At 36.0% G+C, this 15,043-nt stretch overlaps 2 protein-coding genes across 4 annotated transcripts; one reads left to right on the top strand and one right to left on the bottom strand.

Moving 5' to 3' along the window:
- Positions 1-248: 248 nt before the first annotated feature.
- Positions 249-8,249, top strand: LOC107004769 (mechanosensitive ion channel protein 2, chloroplastic-like). Of its 3 annotated transcripts, none has more exons than XM_015203122.2 (14): positions 249-387; positions 697-928; positions 1,309-1,368; positions 1,746-1,900; positions 2,349-2,472; positions 2,566-2,660; positions 2,752-2,865; positions 4,097-4,157; positions 4,286-4,435; positions 4,596-4,706; positions 4,838-5,005; positions 5,100-5,213; positions 6,107-6,163; positions 6,931-8,249. In XM_015203122.2, the coding sequence occupies exons 2-14, from the start codon at positions 842-844 to the stop codon at positions 7,888-7,890; spliced, it is 2,256 nt and encodes a 751-aa protein (XP_015058608.1). In that variant the 5' UTR covers positions 249-387; positions 697-841; the 3' UTR covers positions 7,891-8,249. The 3 variants fall into 3 exon arrangements, with proteins under 3 accessions (XP_015058608.1, XP_015058607.1, XP_027768661.1); XM_015203121.2 differs by having other exon boundaries at positions 2,563-2,660; XM_027912860.1 differs by lacking the exon at positions 1,309-1,368 and having other exon boundaries at positions 2,563-2,660.
- Positions 8,250-8,568: 319 nt separating this feature from the next.
- LOC107004524 (O-fucosyltransferase 39) lies at positions 8,569-14,614 on the bottom strand. The gene is made up of 11 exons (XM_015202738.2): positions 14,465-14,614; positions 14,019-14,181; positions 12,208-12,270; positions 12,025-12,106; positions 11,805-11,872; positions 11,589-11,677; positions 11,306-11,509; positions 10,652-10,922; positions 10,189-10,416; positions 9,877-10,074; positions 8,569-9,141 (listed from the first exon to the last, which is right to left on the bottom strand). The coding sequence occupies exons 2-11, from the start codon at positions 14,121-14,123 to the stop codon at positions 8,932-8,934; spliced, it is 1,518 nt and encodes a 505-aa protein (XP_015058224.1). The 5' UTR covers positions 14,124-14,181; positions 14,465-14,614; the 3' UTR covers positions 8,569-8,931.
- Positions 14,615-15,043: the final 429 nt, after the last annotated feature.

Raw genomic sequence — 15,043 nt, 5'->3', positions numbered from 1 at the left:
TTCTTATTATAAAAAGTGAATATCAAGTATATAATTAGTATATAATATATCGTATATATTTATCGAACGATCAAATATGTAACTTCGTCAAATTATTTGTCATTCCATAATTGACCTTAGGTTTTTTCAACAAGGACAAAACTAGCACATCAACCTCAAATTCCCAATTTGGTACCCTCCATTAAAGTATTATTCCAATAATGCCACGTGTCCCAATTATATGTAAAATTATATGTAATTTCTTTTAATTTTCTTTTTTGGAAAAAACACATTTTTTTCTTCTTCTTTCTTCCACCTCCATAACTTTTTTACCTTGTTCGTGCAAACCATCACACATACGACACCGTTTTGAAGGTTTCTTCCTTTCTCTGTATTCCGGTAGACAAGGTTAGTTTCATCATCTTCATCTTCTTGGTAGTTTCCTGTATGTATTTTTTTATTATTATTGTGAAAGTTGAGTTTTTTGGCTCAATGGCTTCAAATTGTCAATTTTCTGTATTTTTTTTTCAGTTTTTATTGGAAATGGATTGGTAAAAATTTGAATTCTGTGAAAAAAGAAAATACCCATGTAAAAAGATTTGATTTTTCATTCAAATTCCACTTCTGGAGACTGATTTTTAGGTTAGAATTAAGACTAGGGTTATATTAGTGACTTAATTTCAATTCTGATGATGTTTTCAATTATGGGTTTTGCAGGTTTTTTTCAAGAGAAGTAGAGGTTGAGGGGGGAATCATCACTATCCTTGTTTTTGTAATTAGGAAGACTTTTGATCAATGTGGAGTAGTTTAATTATCTTATGCTGCTAGTGATAGTTGGTTGTTTGCTTAGCTTTATCCAATAATGGTTGCTGCTGGTTCTTTGCAGTTGTCCCATTATTGGGGGACTTGCAAGAACCATGAGCGCCTTAAGAAATATTCGCCTATACAGGTACCTTTTCGACTTGGTTATATGTTTTATTTACATCACTAGTTCTTCTTTCTATATTGAGTGAAGGGTTGAAAACACGCCAAAATTATGTATTTTTTCGAGTTTCATACTCTGAACTATCATCAATTATTTATCAAAACATACATCTGTTGTTCCATTTTCCTATCATTCGAATGATGGTGATATTTCGTGTAGGAAAAGGAATCAAGTGATAGTTGAGGTGTATTTAGATAAATAGTTGATGAAAGTTCAGGTAGATAGGAAACTCACATACGTGATAGTTCAAGTATGAAACTTTAATAAAAGGAGATACTTTATGTGTGTTTTTGACCATTAACTCTTCCATTATATTTGGTTTAATTCCACTTGCTTCCTTATAGAACACACTTGGAAGGAACAGGTGGCGTTCTTGTTGCACGAATCTGTCATCTTTTTCATCAGTAAGTACTTCTGATTGCACGTGGATGACTTCTTTGGATTCCGGGAAAAATTGGTGTAAATTGAACAATTTAAATGAGAAATGGAGTCCTCGCTGCTCATAATGTCTAAAAAGGGAAGGAAAAAAAGGAGAAGAAGAAAAGTCTAGAGGAAAAAAAGGGAAGAAAGAAGAGAATACTCCAACAGAATAATAAGGTGGCAATCTTGTAGTAAAAGAATTAGCTCAACGGGTATTATTTCTTAGGATAGTGTAATCTATGCAAATAGGGTGCTTGCGCTTTTTCCTTGTGTATATTCTCTGTCATTCAGTTGTGGTAATGTATTTGGCTTCAGAAATTTGTTTTAACTCACTAAATTTTCTGTTATGTTACATTTTCAGCGGCAGGACTCTTGGAGTATCCATCACTTAAGAGGATTGCAAGTGAAGAAACATGTGCTCCCATATAGAAGCAATTCGTTGAAGTGTAATTCTTTCCTAAAACCTGACCAAGCTTTTGACATTTCTGTAAAGAATGCTGCTATTATACTGAAAAGGTAATTCTTGTTTGTGTTCAATAAGAGAAGACTATGCGTGTATTGTATGAATAGATCTGTGTAAAAATGAACAAATGGAAATTCAAGATTAGATGACGATGATAGTTTTGAACAATGCTTGAATTAGGAGGATAGCTATAGTATCTCAATAGAGATGTTAAGAAACTAAGTTAAAGCAGCTATCTACACTGTGTGGCGGAACCCTTTTAATTTTTTTAGATCTAATATATTGAGTTGAGTTTAGGTGTCTTGTAATGATTTACTAACCATAGTAAATAGGATGAGGTCTACCTGCTTATTTTGAGGAGAAAGCAATAGTTTCATTATAGCACAACTTGTATGCACATACTTTAGTACCAGCGGCCAGATTTCACCCCTTTACCTGTTTAACGTAGTTTATATTGTTTCCTCGTAATTTAATTTAGAAGATTATTGTTGATTCATGCAGATCATACAATAGCTTACAAGGAAGCCCTACTCTGCTTAAGTTGCTTCCCGGAATTGGAATCCTTACTTTTGCAGTTTGGGGTCTTGCACCATTTCTGCGTCGAAGTAGAAATATACTCCTTCATGTATGAGTGTGTTTGTTTTGGTTATATTTCTTTGTACATATCCCTCTTCGTCTATTTTTAGTTTGACAATAATGCCTGATTATGGTGCAGAAGAGTGATAACAGCTGGGGAAAGAGTGGTACATATCATGTTATGACCTTTTATCTTCAACCGTTACTGTTGTGGACAGGGGCAATGCTTGTCTGCAGGTTAGTTCATTCAATTGCAAGCAGTGATCCTTCCCTCATGACTGATATACTTCTTGATGGCAACCTGACGCATGAAATATATTTCTTGCAGAGCATTAGACCCGATGGTGCTACCAACAGAAGCTAGTCAAATTGTTAAACAACGGCTTCTGAATTTTGTAAAATCATTGTCTACCGTGCTAGCCTCTGCATATTGTTTGTCCAGGTAAATGTGGTTTCTGGAGATCTTAAAAAGATCCTTTGTAGCCAATCGCTCATCTAATTTAATATTAATGAATTACGGGTAAAGTATGGGAATTGAACAAGCATATTGTTGATAGAACTCCAAAATGGCATTCTATTGACCAAATTTTGCTCTGCTTTATCACTCAGAAAAAATGGAAGATATTGTTGATAAATAGAAGTACTACTTGTTCATTAACATCTTCGAAATATTCTGCCTTGTTAGGGCAGTCAAACCTATGCTCGAAAATCAAAATATTTTGAGCACAGTTTATATGGTTCAGGTGTATTTAGTCTTTAGTATGACTTATTTTGAGTTGAACTTCTTCGACCAACTAAACTTAAACAACCTCTGATGATGAAATATGAAAAAAAAAATTGAAAAAATTCTGAAGCAGAATACATTTTAAGATGCTTTATAAAGAAATCATGCTTGTACTAAAATCAGTGGTCTAATTCTAAGGTTCAAGCATTTTTGTGTTAACATTGTCTACTTGGACTGTCATATTGCAATTGGTTTAGAATTTGTCCATATGTTGGCATAATTCTTGTGCTTTCTATTTTATGCTAACTTCTAGTAGATGACTGCATTAAGTTGCAGCAAGATAAAGTGAAGAAAGTCTTGAGATATTTATATTGGTACACATCTTATATCAGAAATGATATGCTATGTGCTTCAAGTAATAAGTAAATTGTTTAAAAGAGGGGTACTTTGCTGAATTATGACTCAAGACTAGCCTGAGTGTTATGTATTTGTCTAATATCTTAGAGATGGAGAGCCAGGTCAGACAAGCTGGAATAAATTAGAGAGCAAAAGGTTTCTTACATTGCTTTGGGTTGGGGTGGAGAGCATCTCTTAAGTTTTCTTGTACTACTTTGTTAGAAAGCTGCATGCTATTTATTTTTACAATATTCACGAGTTTGGTAATACCATTTTGGTAAAGCTATAATGCTGTTTAATAAGTGCCTTCATGTCCAAACTTTGCTCCTATAAATTTTTCTATTTAATACACGAAAATGTATTGACTACAGTGTGTCTCAAGGAGTTAGTAGATTGCCTGCTTAAATTCTTTTTCTCTATGAGATTGACAGAATGACACTCAGTATTCTCTGTATTCTGTAGGCAAAATTTGTTTATACCGATGTATTCTTTGCTTCACAAATAGCTGTTTGTTGTATCTTCTTAAGAGAAAACCTTGAACGATTAAATGCAGTGTTATTCAACAAGCACAGAAGTTTTTTATGGAGAGAAGTGATGCAAATGATACCAGAAATGTAAGAATTCTTTGCACCTATTGGATTAGTTAGTGTCATTTAATTTATTTTTTTTCTTTTAATGAAAGTAATTATTGTTAGTCTCAGTTGATATATTGTACATATATGGGTGTCTTGCTTCTTGGCAGATGGGCTTCCAGTTTGCTGGTAGAGCTATTTATACTGCAGTGTGGGTCGCAGCTGCGTCATTATTCATGGAGTTGCTAGGTTTCTCTACACAGAAATGGCTAACGGCGGGAGGACTTGGAACAGTATTGCTGACACTTGCCGGTCGTGAGGTCTGTTTCATAGTTTGTCTTGCTGTACTTGTTGGTTATAACACCATTACTCAAGCTCATCTTCAATCTTTATATAGGCATGAAAAGACCGTTTATAGTTTATAGCTCTAGTCCAGTTTCGATGAAGATGGTAATGCAATTATTCTTGTGATGTTATTAGATATTCACAAATTTTCTTTCAAGTATCATGATCCATGCCACCCGTCCGTTTGTCCTTAATGAATGGATTCAAACCAAGATTGAAGGCTATGAAGTTTCTGGCACAGTTGAGGTATGAACTTACGCTTGAGGGAAAAACCAGTATTTAATGTTTGAGATCAGAAGAATGTTTGAGCCTTTTCCTCTAGCACTTCTCTGTTAACTTTTCCGCGATTCATAAATTTCTCTGTCTGTTTGACGCAGCATGTGGGTTGGTGGTCCCCCACAATCATAAGAGGCGAGGATCGAGAGGCTATTCACATTCCAAACCACAAGTTTACAGTTAATGTTGTCCGAAATCTGACTCAGAAAACTCATTGGCGTATTAAAACTCACTTAGCCATAAGTCATTTGGATGTCAGTAAGATAAATGTGAGCATTACTTCACTCTCATAGCCAAGAAAATACAGCAAAATAAGTTATACTACTGATGTTTGATCTCTATGTTACCATGACTTTTCTGTAGAATATTGTAGCTGACATGCGCAAAGTTTTGGCAAAGAATCCCCAAGTTGAGCAACAGAGGTTACATAGAAGAGTGTTCCTGGAGAATGTCAACCCTGAAAATCAAGCTCTGTTGGTTAGTGTCATTGTTTGATTATTAATATCTTGTGACTTTTGGATGGATCTTCATTATCAGTGTAAAGGTTGCTTTCGTTACATGCTTTCCTAACCAGTATGTTTCGAAAATTATCTTGGGTGCTTTTACTTCTCTCTAGGGCGTAAGAGTGTCTGGTGTGCTTGCAATTTTCTAGATCTGGAGTACCCAGAGTTATTTCATAAATTGTGGCTGCTGCTTTGGTTGCCCCCAGATATAATGGGCTAGAATTGTATCTTAATTGAAGTTGGTAGACTCTTTTAACAAAGAATTAGGGTTGTCTTCCAAACTAATCAATTGAATTGCAGTTCCCGAGCAGGATGTATAGAAAGAAGCAAACTATGTAAACTCAAGGCACACTACCTTGTGCCCATTTACTGAAGATTTGTGCTCATGAGTATCAGTGAGACCATTATATTAGTTCACCTCGTGATCTATTTACCTTGAGAACTGGCAAGTAAATCAAGAAGTACCACTCTCCTTCTTTGATTCAAGGTAGCATAAAGTATAACCGGAACGCAGTGTGTGAATATTATCTAAGTTCATTATGTAATGGCAGTATATCAAATTGACTGATTATCTTTCCATTTGCTCATGGTCCAGTTGAACCTAGTCCACCCTGCTTGCCTGCTTTCAATCTGTTATTACTTGGGGTTATGGCTGACCCATCCATTTAGCGTACTCCGTATGTCAGGAAACAATTGTTGTTTGCATGTGTATGTGTGTTTGTAAGGTTAGGTAAGTGAGAGACTCAGAAATTCTCGAAATGCTCCTCAACATGTACTCTGTCTCACATGAAAAGTTGCTTGACATTCTTGAAATTCTATTCCGCCGTTTTATATACTCTTGTAAATATCTGCTTCATTATTGTGCAGATCTTAATATCCTGCTTTGTCAAGACATCACACTTCGAGGAATACTTGTGTGTCAAGGTGAGTGAAGATCCTGCTACAAATCCTATATGAAGAGTCTCTGTAATCCAGAATATTTTGTAAAACAATAAAATGTTCTATCCTCAATTTGAAGCCCACTGCTTTCTGTAACTGTAGTATTAATCCTGGCAATGGTAGGAAATTGTCGATAAAATATTTCTTTCAAAACTCCCATGTATATATGCAAATGTAGTTGATTGTTCCTTGCCGAAGTTCACTTCTCTCCCGAACCCTCCCATCACTCACTCCCCAAAAATCAAGTAATTGAAAAGCCACAGTTCTGTAGGTGCCGGTGACAAAATTATTTGTTGGAATTAATGATCTAGTCTAATGAGATGTGCTCTTTTCTATATTCTGCCTGGCTTATGAACAATAGGCAATAAGTTTACTTTATCCAGAAAAGAGTGGAAAAAGAAGGCAATGATTTCTTTGTCTTCTGAGATGCTTGACACTTGAATGTAGCTATAGCTATAAGTAATTTCTCGGCTTCTGAAGGTTGCTTTATCAGATGATTCTTCTGCATATTACGAATAATCTGCTCATGAAATACATAGCGATTTGCTGTTTCATATGTTTGTTTAACAAGAGATGGTTGAAATATGGAATTTGTTAACTGAGATGGAAGTTGACACCTACCTCTTTAATGGTCATTTAGTTTCAGGAAGGATACTTCTCATTGGCTATTGCTAGTCGGTTATGGTTCCATTTCATTTGGAGATCGACAACTTTGTGTTTTGACTTTTTCTTTTTTTCTTGGATGATATTAGGAAGCAATTTTGTTAGATCTTCTCAGAGTCATTCGACATCACCGAGCTCGGCTTGCTACTCCCATCCGTACAGTTCAGAAAATATATAGTGATGCTGACTTGGACAACATGACATATGATTCTGCCTTCAGTCGTGGAGCAGCATCAACTCGTCCGTTGCTACTGATTGAGCCATCTTATAAAGTCCATGGGGAAGATCGCACAAAAGGTCGACCAATTCGCGTGAATGGTGAAGAAGATACCAAGGAAAAGGCTACCATGAAACCGGCACCTGACAGCAAGGTTGAAACCAAGAGCAGACCTGCATCTGATCCTAAAATCAAAGAAACACTTCCAGCTAACTCTAATGGTAAGGATGTGCCACTTTCTGACTTGAAACTTGATCCCAAAGTTGACAAAATGGCACATGCTGAATCCAAAGATAACATTAAAGCATCGTCTGATCCAAAATCTAGTAAGGCAACAGTGAATAAACCGGTCCCAAAAGCTGAGCTAAAGTCTGCAGAAGTTGGTATTTCTGATTCCAAAGATCCTCCAGAGAACATCTCTAGCAACAAGCAAGTTGAGAAGGTAAGCCAGGGGAATGGTCGCACGACAAATGTAGTTGATAATTCCGCAACTTCTCCATCAGATGTTAGAGAGAAAACAGGAAATGTCCCATCTACTTCACAACCTAAGAGAGAAGATGAAAAACAACAAGTCTCACAACCATCTGTGCCATCGAAACCTGCATTGGAAGAGAACATTGTTCTTGGTGTTGCTCTCGAGGGTTCAAAAAGGACCCTTCCAATTGAAGAAGAGCTGTCTCCCCCACCAAATCCAGCAGAATCGAAGGAAATGGCTACTAGCCGTAGCAGTAGTAGTAATGCTTCTACCATTGCAGAGAAAGATAAACAAGACGGGCAGCGTTCAAACAGACCTAATTCTACAGCTCCCGATCAGTCGAGTATAGACAATTGATCCACCTATGTTTTCACTAACAATTCATGTGACACTAATTCTTCGTCAGCACCAGATTTGATGTTACATGGTCCATTGAAAAGAGTCGTCTTGATTTCCAGGATAGTGAAGTATTTAGCCTATCACTCTAGTATAAAATCGGTCAACTTATAGGAGTTAATCATGTTAGTTTCTATTGGTTTTTAATGTATGTACTATTGTCTTGTATCCAGTTTGATCCTCCAGTGGCATGTTTTTTTAGTTATTGGCCTGGTTGGGCAACTTCTATAGGAATTGTCATTTTCTCAGTCATGCTGGTTTACACACATTCATGTATTTGCCATTTGTGTGATCTATATTTAATCAATGATCCTACCAGAGATAGTCAACAAACTTCTTGTTATCGAGAACGAATCTATCAAATTTGAACAGTGATTGACAATCAATATATGTCCAAGGAATTTGTTCTTGACATCATTAATAAAAGATCCAGATTCCTACTTTGTATCCAAGGCTTCTAAACTTTAAACTTTCAATGAGGTGAAAGGCACATATTCAGATCTTGCCAACTGTTTAACCTTTTACTCTGCATTTCATCCTTAACCAGCGGTCTCTATATTATAGTAACAAAGAACCCTTAACTAGCAAGTCAAAGGGAGTTTTCGAGTTTGAATATAGAAAAACAGAACTAGACAATAATGAAATCAATTCCACCAGCTGCCATTCGATAATATTATCAACCTCTGCTACATCAACCAAATGAAACAAACCACCCTTTTAATAAACTACAAGAACTGACATTACATAGTAAAATATATCTGTCAAGACTAGAATACTACTATCTGTATATGCACTCTTCATAGGAGTAATAAAAACATATATTGTACAACATATTCCTTCCACCCCTACCGTAAATCTCAACGTGGTGACACATAAATATAAATTACCCCCTACAAGTCAACAAAAGGGGTGGCATCTTATTTATAACTATAATATAAGGCATAATAAACAATAATTTGATGTCCAAACAAATAATAATAAAGATATATATGGTAGGCCCTCTCAAGCTTGGCACATACAATCAGGAGCAGGATATGTATAGAGGGATTGCTTGGGTTTGCGGAGTCTGATTTGGCCTTGTCTGTTTTGGTGCCCTTCAATTACTGATTCTTGAAACTCAGGCCAAGTGAGTGTCTTGTTCAAGAAAAGCTGACCTAACAAGGCCATATTTGGCCTTATTGTCTTCATATTGTTGTATGTTCTCTGTCCCACCTGTCAATTTCAAGGTAGGTGTGTTATTCATTTGCTGTGTGGACCAGATTCAGCCAGCCTAATAATGCGGCGTTTGTGTTCTGTGCATTGACCGTGTAAGAACTATTCACACAGCCAAATCAACAGCAGACCCAGTGTATGCATTACCTTAATCCTACCTCGTGGAGTGAAGCAAATCAAAGTAGTAACAGAAAGGAAAAACGACAGTGCAATAAAAAATGACAACTAATAGGAATACATGCAAGGACCAGTCACATCAAGAAATCACTTTGGGTAAATCTCTGCCGTCTGTCCCACTTAATGTGACGCACTTGGAGTGGCACTTTTCATTTTACGTGAAGATGTTCTAGTAGATAGAGAAAGAATGACAGACTTTTGAAGCTAGTGATTCAAGTGTCATGACATTTCTGAGGCTATAAAACCATGTCTTTAAGGTTTAATTGGCAAGTTCAAGATTAAAAATGTTTTTATTGATTAGAAAGGTGTCATTCTTAACTTGTCAGACCAAAAAGAACTAAAAAGGAAAGAATGTCACATAAGGCACAACAGAGAGGGAGTAATCCGGTAATTGCAACTAATCTGTGATCACAAGTTAAACCATATTCTATCAGTGTATATAACTTAAATACTATTAACACGTTTGGAAGAAATGACTAACAACTAATGGAGTAGATTCTTAAGGGAGGTATAGCAAGCCACAGTGAAACTAGAAAATGAAACGATTTGAATGATTACCATTGCATTGTGCATATTTCCTGGGGAGGCGGAAACAAAAATATCACTGTGCATGCCAACATAATAATCAACTGCAGCCAATAATGAAGCCTTTCCTTTGATAAGAGCTCTTTCCTCAGAAGAAGCAAGGCTCTTTTTATCTTCCATCAGGGGAAACAAACTTCTTAAGGCTGAAACCCTGCGTTCCCCGCCATAAACCTAGAAAAAACATGAACAAGCTTCAGGACACTAAGATATTGGCTTTACACTTCAAGTATTCTAGCCTTAAAGAAACGCATATTGTTTCTATAAATGCAGAACTTCAGTGAAGACCTTATGGGAGGCAAGATATAGGCGAGTGTTGTTGTCGAATCCCAAAGCTGCCAGCAGCAATCCAACTTCTTCGGGAGTCAATGGGCACCTTCCTTGACTCCTTAATTCTTCATCAGTAAATTGAGAGTTGATGACCCTTCCTCCCCAAATTACTTGCCTGTATTTAGCTAGAGCCAAATTTTCAGCCTTGCCGCCACCAAAATCACAGGCTGAATGAGCAGCCATATCCTGGAGAGATAACAAGTCCAAAGGTTCTTAAATCATGTGACACTTTGGGTGGAGTAAAATTGACTAAAAAATACAGCAAAAATACGGTACTGAGATATATTCATCAATAAGTAGTGTTATATTGCCTTTAACAGGCAGTAAAGGAAAGCTGATTTTTTCAGGAAAGTGGAAGTACTAAGATTTGATCGGGAGATATTGCAGGATAGGTAGTTCAACAACAGTAAGGTGTTTTTACCTTGTCAAAGCGAAGGTGAAGAACAGCAAACTTGCCACCTCCTTGTTTGGGCTTTAGATCAGTAACCTCTCTAAGGTAGTTGTTACTAACCATGTTGTCTTCACTAGGAGGAAACCTCAGGCGAGTGATAAGGGCATCCCCGAGTTGTCTGATGTGCGGAACAAAGGCCAATGCTTGAAAGTTGACTTTACATCGTAGGTGTTGGAGGTACTTGGGCATGTTGTCAAATGTCAGTCGGTGAGAAAATGGTGCTATGGCAGCGATTCCATAACTGATCCATTCATAAAATATTAATATACAAAGCAATGTCACGAATTCCAGCAAAAGGCTGATAAGAGAATTACTACCTTCAGAAGCTAATAACTGAACGAACAAAATATGATCATATCAAGAAATAAATCAAACACATAATACATAGTCCATGCCTAACTTAAATTTTGGTTTAAGGGAACATAAAACTTAAAATGAATAGTAAAATCCTGGGCAGTGGAACTTTTGTAGAATTCCCTTAAGTTTTGAGCACTAAATCCTGCTAGTAATTTACCAATTATACATGTACTTTGTCATACGGGTGGGTTGAGAGACTGAACACAGTTTACATGACTATCATACAACTAGACCAAAATCTTCAACAAAAACAATGTTGTGACTAACCTCTGCAGTACAGGTGACACATTCTCTAAATACCAATTTGCTGAAGCATGAACTGGAGCAGTCTTGATTCTTGTAGGTCGGATAGCTATGCCATAATATTCTCGTGTGCTCCAAGAGAATTCATCAGGCAACTCTTTGACTATAGCTACGTCGTCTTTCAATGCATTGATGAAGTGATCCACATCAAAGATATCCTCGAATGAGCTGTAGGAAAGAGGACGATAACTTGTATATGTACTTAAAAGTTGAAAGTAAACCAATTTTAGCACTATACTTAAGATACCTTGAATCTTGCCAAACAGGATTTACTTCCAACTGAGGGATCACAAGTGTGGCATTCAGAATTTTGGCAACGACAACTGCATCACAGATCTTCTCCAAGAAATATAGATGTCAGTAATGAAGAGTCAAACAGTTTGTTTCTATAATCAAAGGAGTTGAGCATTATTCATTAATGTTGTTTCTATGAACAATCAAACAAAGGAATCATAATACGCACCCCCATCCTCTGTTGATTTAGTCCACCATCAAGGAACACTTGAACGTATCCCACAGATTTTTCAGGTACTGTTGCATAGTGCAAGGAACAGTAATTAGTCATTGGAAAATTAGAAGGCAAGATCGCGCTGATGCTCAATCGAGTTATTGCATAACAGCAAGCCTTCACAAACTAGATGTAAATTTTAGATGTATCAGAATATGTGATCATAGACACTCACTGGATGCAGCATCAGATTTAGTACAAGGTTTCCATCCTTGGTGTTCCAAAGGTGTCCAAAGCCGTGACTGTTCTTCATTGGACTAAAGACATAGAAGCAACAAGCAAGACACAAACTCATGACAGGAGAACAGAAGTTAATTTAAGAGGAACAAGTAAGTGTGATCAATAAGGTCTTACGCACAGTTTGGCGTTGTATAGCACTCTTTGCAAGACGTGAGTGCCTGAATTTTGGAGCATTCAAATCCTGCACATGCAAAGCCTATACAATCAATTTTTTCTAAATTGTTCCAGAAATAATTACATAGATACATACCAAAAGCACGTAATTTATTCTTTATGGACACAAATTTACCAGATTCCTAAAGTTTGTCAAAGAGATCACAAGGAATTTTGGAATTGGAACAAAAGAATCTAAATATGTCGTTTAGTCGAACTTCTCTAGTCCTTTTAGAGTCCATGTAGTTCAGACTCGGGAATAATCATGGCAACCTTGATATTTTCTTTGGTTATATCCTGTTTGCTTGGCTAGCCATGTTAGGTTCTATTCAAGAAAGTTATGCAGACCTTAAGTTCAGTTACCCCTTTTCAATCCTTTTATGCAGTAGCAACTGCAACAGTAGAGACAATAGTATAACAGTACACAAGCCTTCAAGTTTCAATACTTCCAATTGACATTTGAAGCCAAAACCATGGATAGAAATGATTAGTTTATTGCTTGCCCCTTGAGAAAAGAATGATTGTTTCCTCTTCTTTGGGTTAGGATAGGCATGTGATGTTTTTCCCAGAAAATTATGATTTCCTCTCTTTGAAAGAGAAGTATAATCATCTTGCACCAAACAGAATTTTATTATTATTATTATATAATTATTATTATTTTAAAGCAATAGCAACTTCTTTGACTGTGTTGATCTACCAAACATATAAAAATTTAACCGAAAATCAGATCTTTTCAATGACATGAGAATTCTTCCATACAGACTGTACAGTCAACAGATTCAAAAACTTCCCATTCCTGAGGATCAGGCAAGTGGCATGAAGACGGGTTTAATACCGGAAGGATTAACAGACCATTAAAAAAATGACACTTAATTAGTCCAAAGTCAACAGATCCAACTTTAGTAACTCACCAAATCACTCCTTAAAAACACCAATCACTGCTAGATTTACAGATTATACCAAAACAATAGTTTTTTGCCAGTTTCTTCTCCACTTTTCTGCTGTCTTGACATCAAAAGATACTACAAAATCAGCAAAATCCACCTAACAAAAAAACAACTTTCTCCACAATGCTAGTAAACAAACCCTAATTTCCACATCCAAAATAATTTCCACAATTGCTCATATACACCAAAAAAAATCAAGACTAATGCTTACCTCCTCACATAGAAAAAGTCCACTCCCTTAACCCTACCACTATCTACATTTCCATTTCTGCCGACCCTAAGATCTAAATCTTTTACCACCTTACGTACCCTTGTAAAATTGAATAATCTTTAGACGACCATTTTCATCAAAATTCCCCAAATCTCACTCTAAAACCCTTTTCACCTTAAAGATTGCATTTTTACTGTTTTTTCCCATCACCCTCTTTCTCCATCTACCTTTTCCATTCAATTCCATTAGACCACCAACAAAGAACACAAACTAGAAGAAAACCAAAAAAAAAGGTACATTGAAAAACTTAAAGATTGCATTTTTACTGTTTTTCCCATCACCCTCTTTCTCCATCTACCTTATCCATTCAATTCCATTAGACCACCAACAAAGAACATAAAATAGAAGAAAACAAAAAAAGGTACAATGAAGAAACTTAAAGATTGCATTTTTACTGTTTTTCCATCCCCTCTTTCTCCAACTACCAACAAAGAACACAAAACAGAAGGAAACAAGAAAAGGGTACATTCAAGAAACAACAACAAGACTAAATAACTATGTTTATAATTACACAAGACAAGCAAAATCTAAAGAAAAAGATAAGAAACTTAAACTTACAGAAAGAATGGTGGGTGAGGCATAGCTAAAAGTAGTAAAGTAAACAGTCAAAAGAACCACAATAAAACCAGCCATAGCACCCCCTCCTTTATGATTTCCACTCATGCTGCTTCCTCTTCTTCTTCTTCTTGCTGCAGTGTATTTTTGGTATTTGGCTCACCCCCTAATGAAATATAAAGCAAATAAAGAAAAGGGTGTGCCTAAAAACTCTCAAAAACTTGAAAGTAAGGAATACAAGAAAGAAAAAAAGCAATCTTTTTTCAAGGAAGAAAGAGAGAAAGAAATCAAGAATCAGTAGGAAGAGTAAAGAGGGGCCAATATCATTATGAGCCTCAGTAAAAGCATCTCACATGGGGGCACCTATCTCTCCCCTTCCATATAATATCAACACATATACCAAAAATCAATGCATATAATAAAACCAAACAAGCAAACAGCAAGCTTACAGCTGCCACACTGAAGTGATTTTACTGCTACAAAAATTAGTTTTTGTGAAGAGTAAATGCTTTGGGGGTGGGTTGTCTTTATCAATTATCAAGATGCAAAGGTGTTTACACCAATTACAGCCAAACAACGGATAGATTCATTGAAGTGAGAAAACATTGATAAACAATAAAAAAGGTACATCCACCGCTATGTACGTGGCAACAATTGAGGTGGGGTATTAACCTTTTCTCACATTTTCTTGATTTTCCGTCCATGTTCGTATTAAAGTTCGATTGATTCACGTATTAATATAAATTTTTATAAAAAGTAATATTTTAAAATCTTTACATATTCACAATTAAAAATTTAAATTTTTTTATTAAAGATTATATTGCACCAATATATACGTGGCAACAATTGAGATGGGTATAAGTCTTTGCTCAATTTTGTTTTGATTTTTGAGTCTAATATTTATATTAAAATCCAAACACATACTATATATCAATATAAATTCGCACTATATAGCGCTTATTCAGGAAAAGTGCTCCAAATTAAGAATTTTTAGATATTTATAATTTAAAATCGAGATTTCTAATTCA

Source organism: Solanum pennellii, chromosome 11, assembly GCF_001406875.1.
Source record: "Solanum pennellii chromosome 11, SPENNV200".
Classification (NCBI taxonomy): Eukaryota; Viridiplantae; Streptophyta; class Magnoliopsida; order Solanales; family Solanaceae; genus Solanum; species Solanum pennellii.
The sequence above is the reverse complement of the archived record's forward strand: the minus strand, read 5'-3'. Positions and strand labels throughout refer to the sequence as shown.

Excerpts from the sequence above, each read along its gene's own strand:
- LOC107004524 (XM_015202738.2), bottom strand. The coding sequence starts at position 14,123 with ATGAGTGGAAATCATAAAGGAGGGGGTGCTATGGCTGGTTTTATTGTG. Across the intron at positions 11,678-11,804 it reads TAAATCAACAGAGGATGGGG|ATCTGTGATGCAGTTGTCGT; the intron begins GTGCGTATTATG and ends TTCTTGGAGAAG. Across the intron at positions 10,923-11,305 it reads GTGTCACCTGTACTGCAGAG|TTATGGAATCGCTGCCATAG; the intron begins GTTAGTCACAAC and ends TGAATGGATCAG.
- LOC107004769 (XM_015203121.2), top strand. The coding sequence starts at position 842 with ATGGTTGCTGCTGGTTCTTTGCAGTTGTCCCATTATTGGGGGACTTGC. Across the intron at positions 1,369-1,745 it reads ATCTGTCATCTTTTTCATCA|CGGCAGGACTCTTGGAGTAT; the intron begins GTAAGTACTTCT and ends TTACATTTTCAG. Across the intron at positions 5,214-6,106 it reads CTGAAAATCAAGCTCTGTTG|ATCTTAATATCCTGCTTTGT; the intron begins GTTAGTGTCATT and ends ATTATTGTGCAG.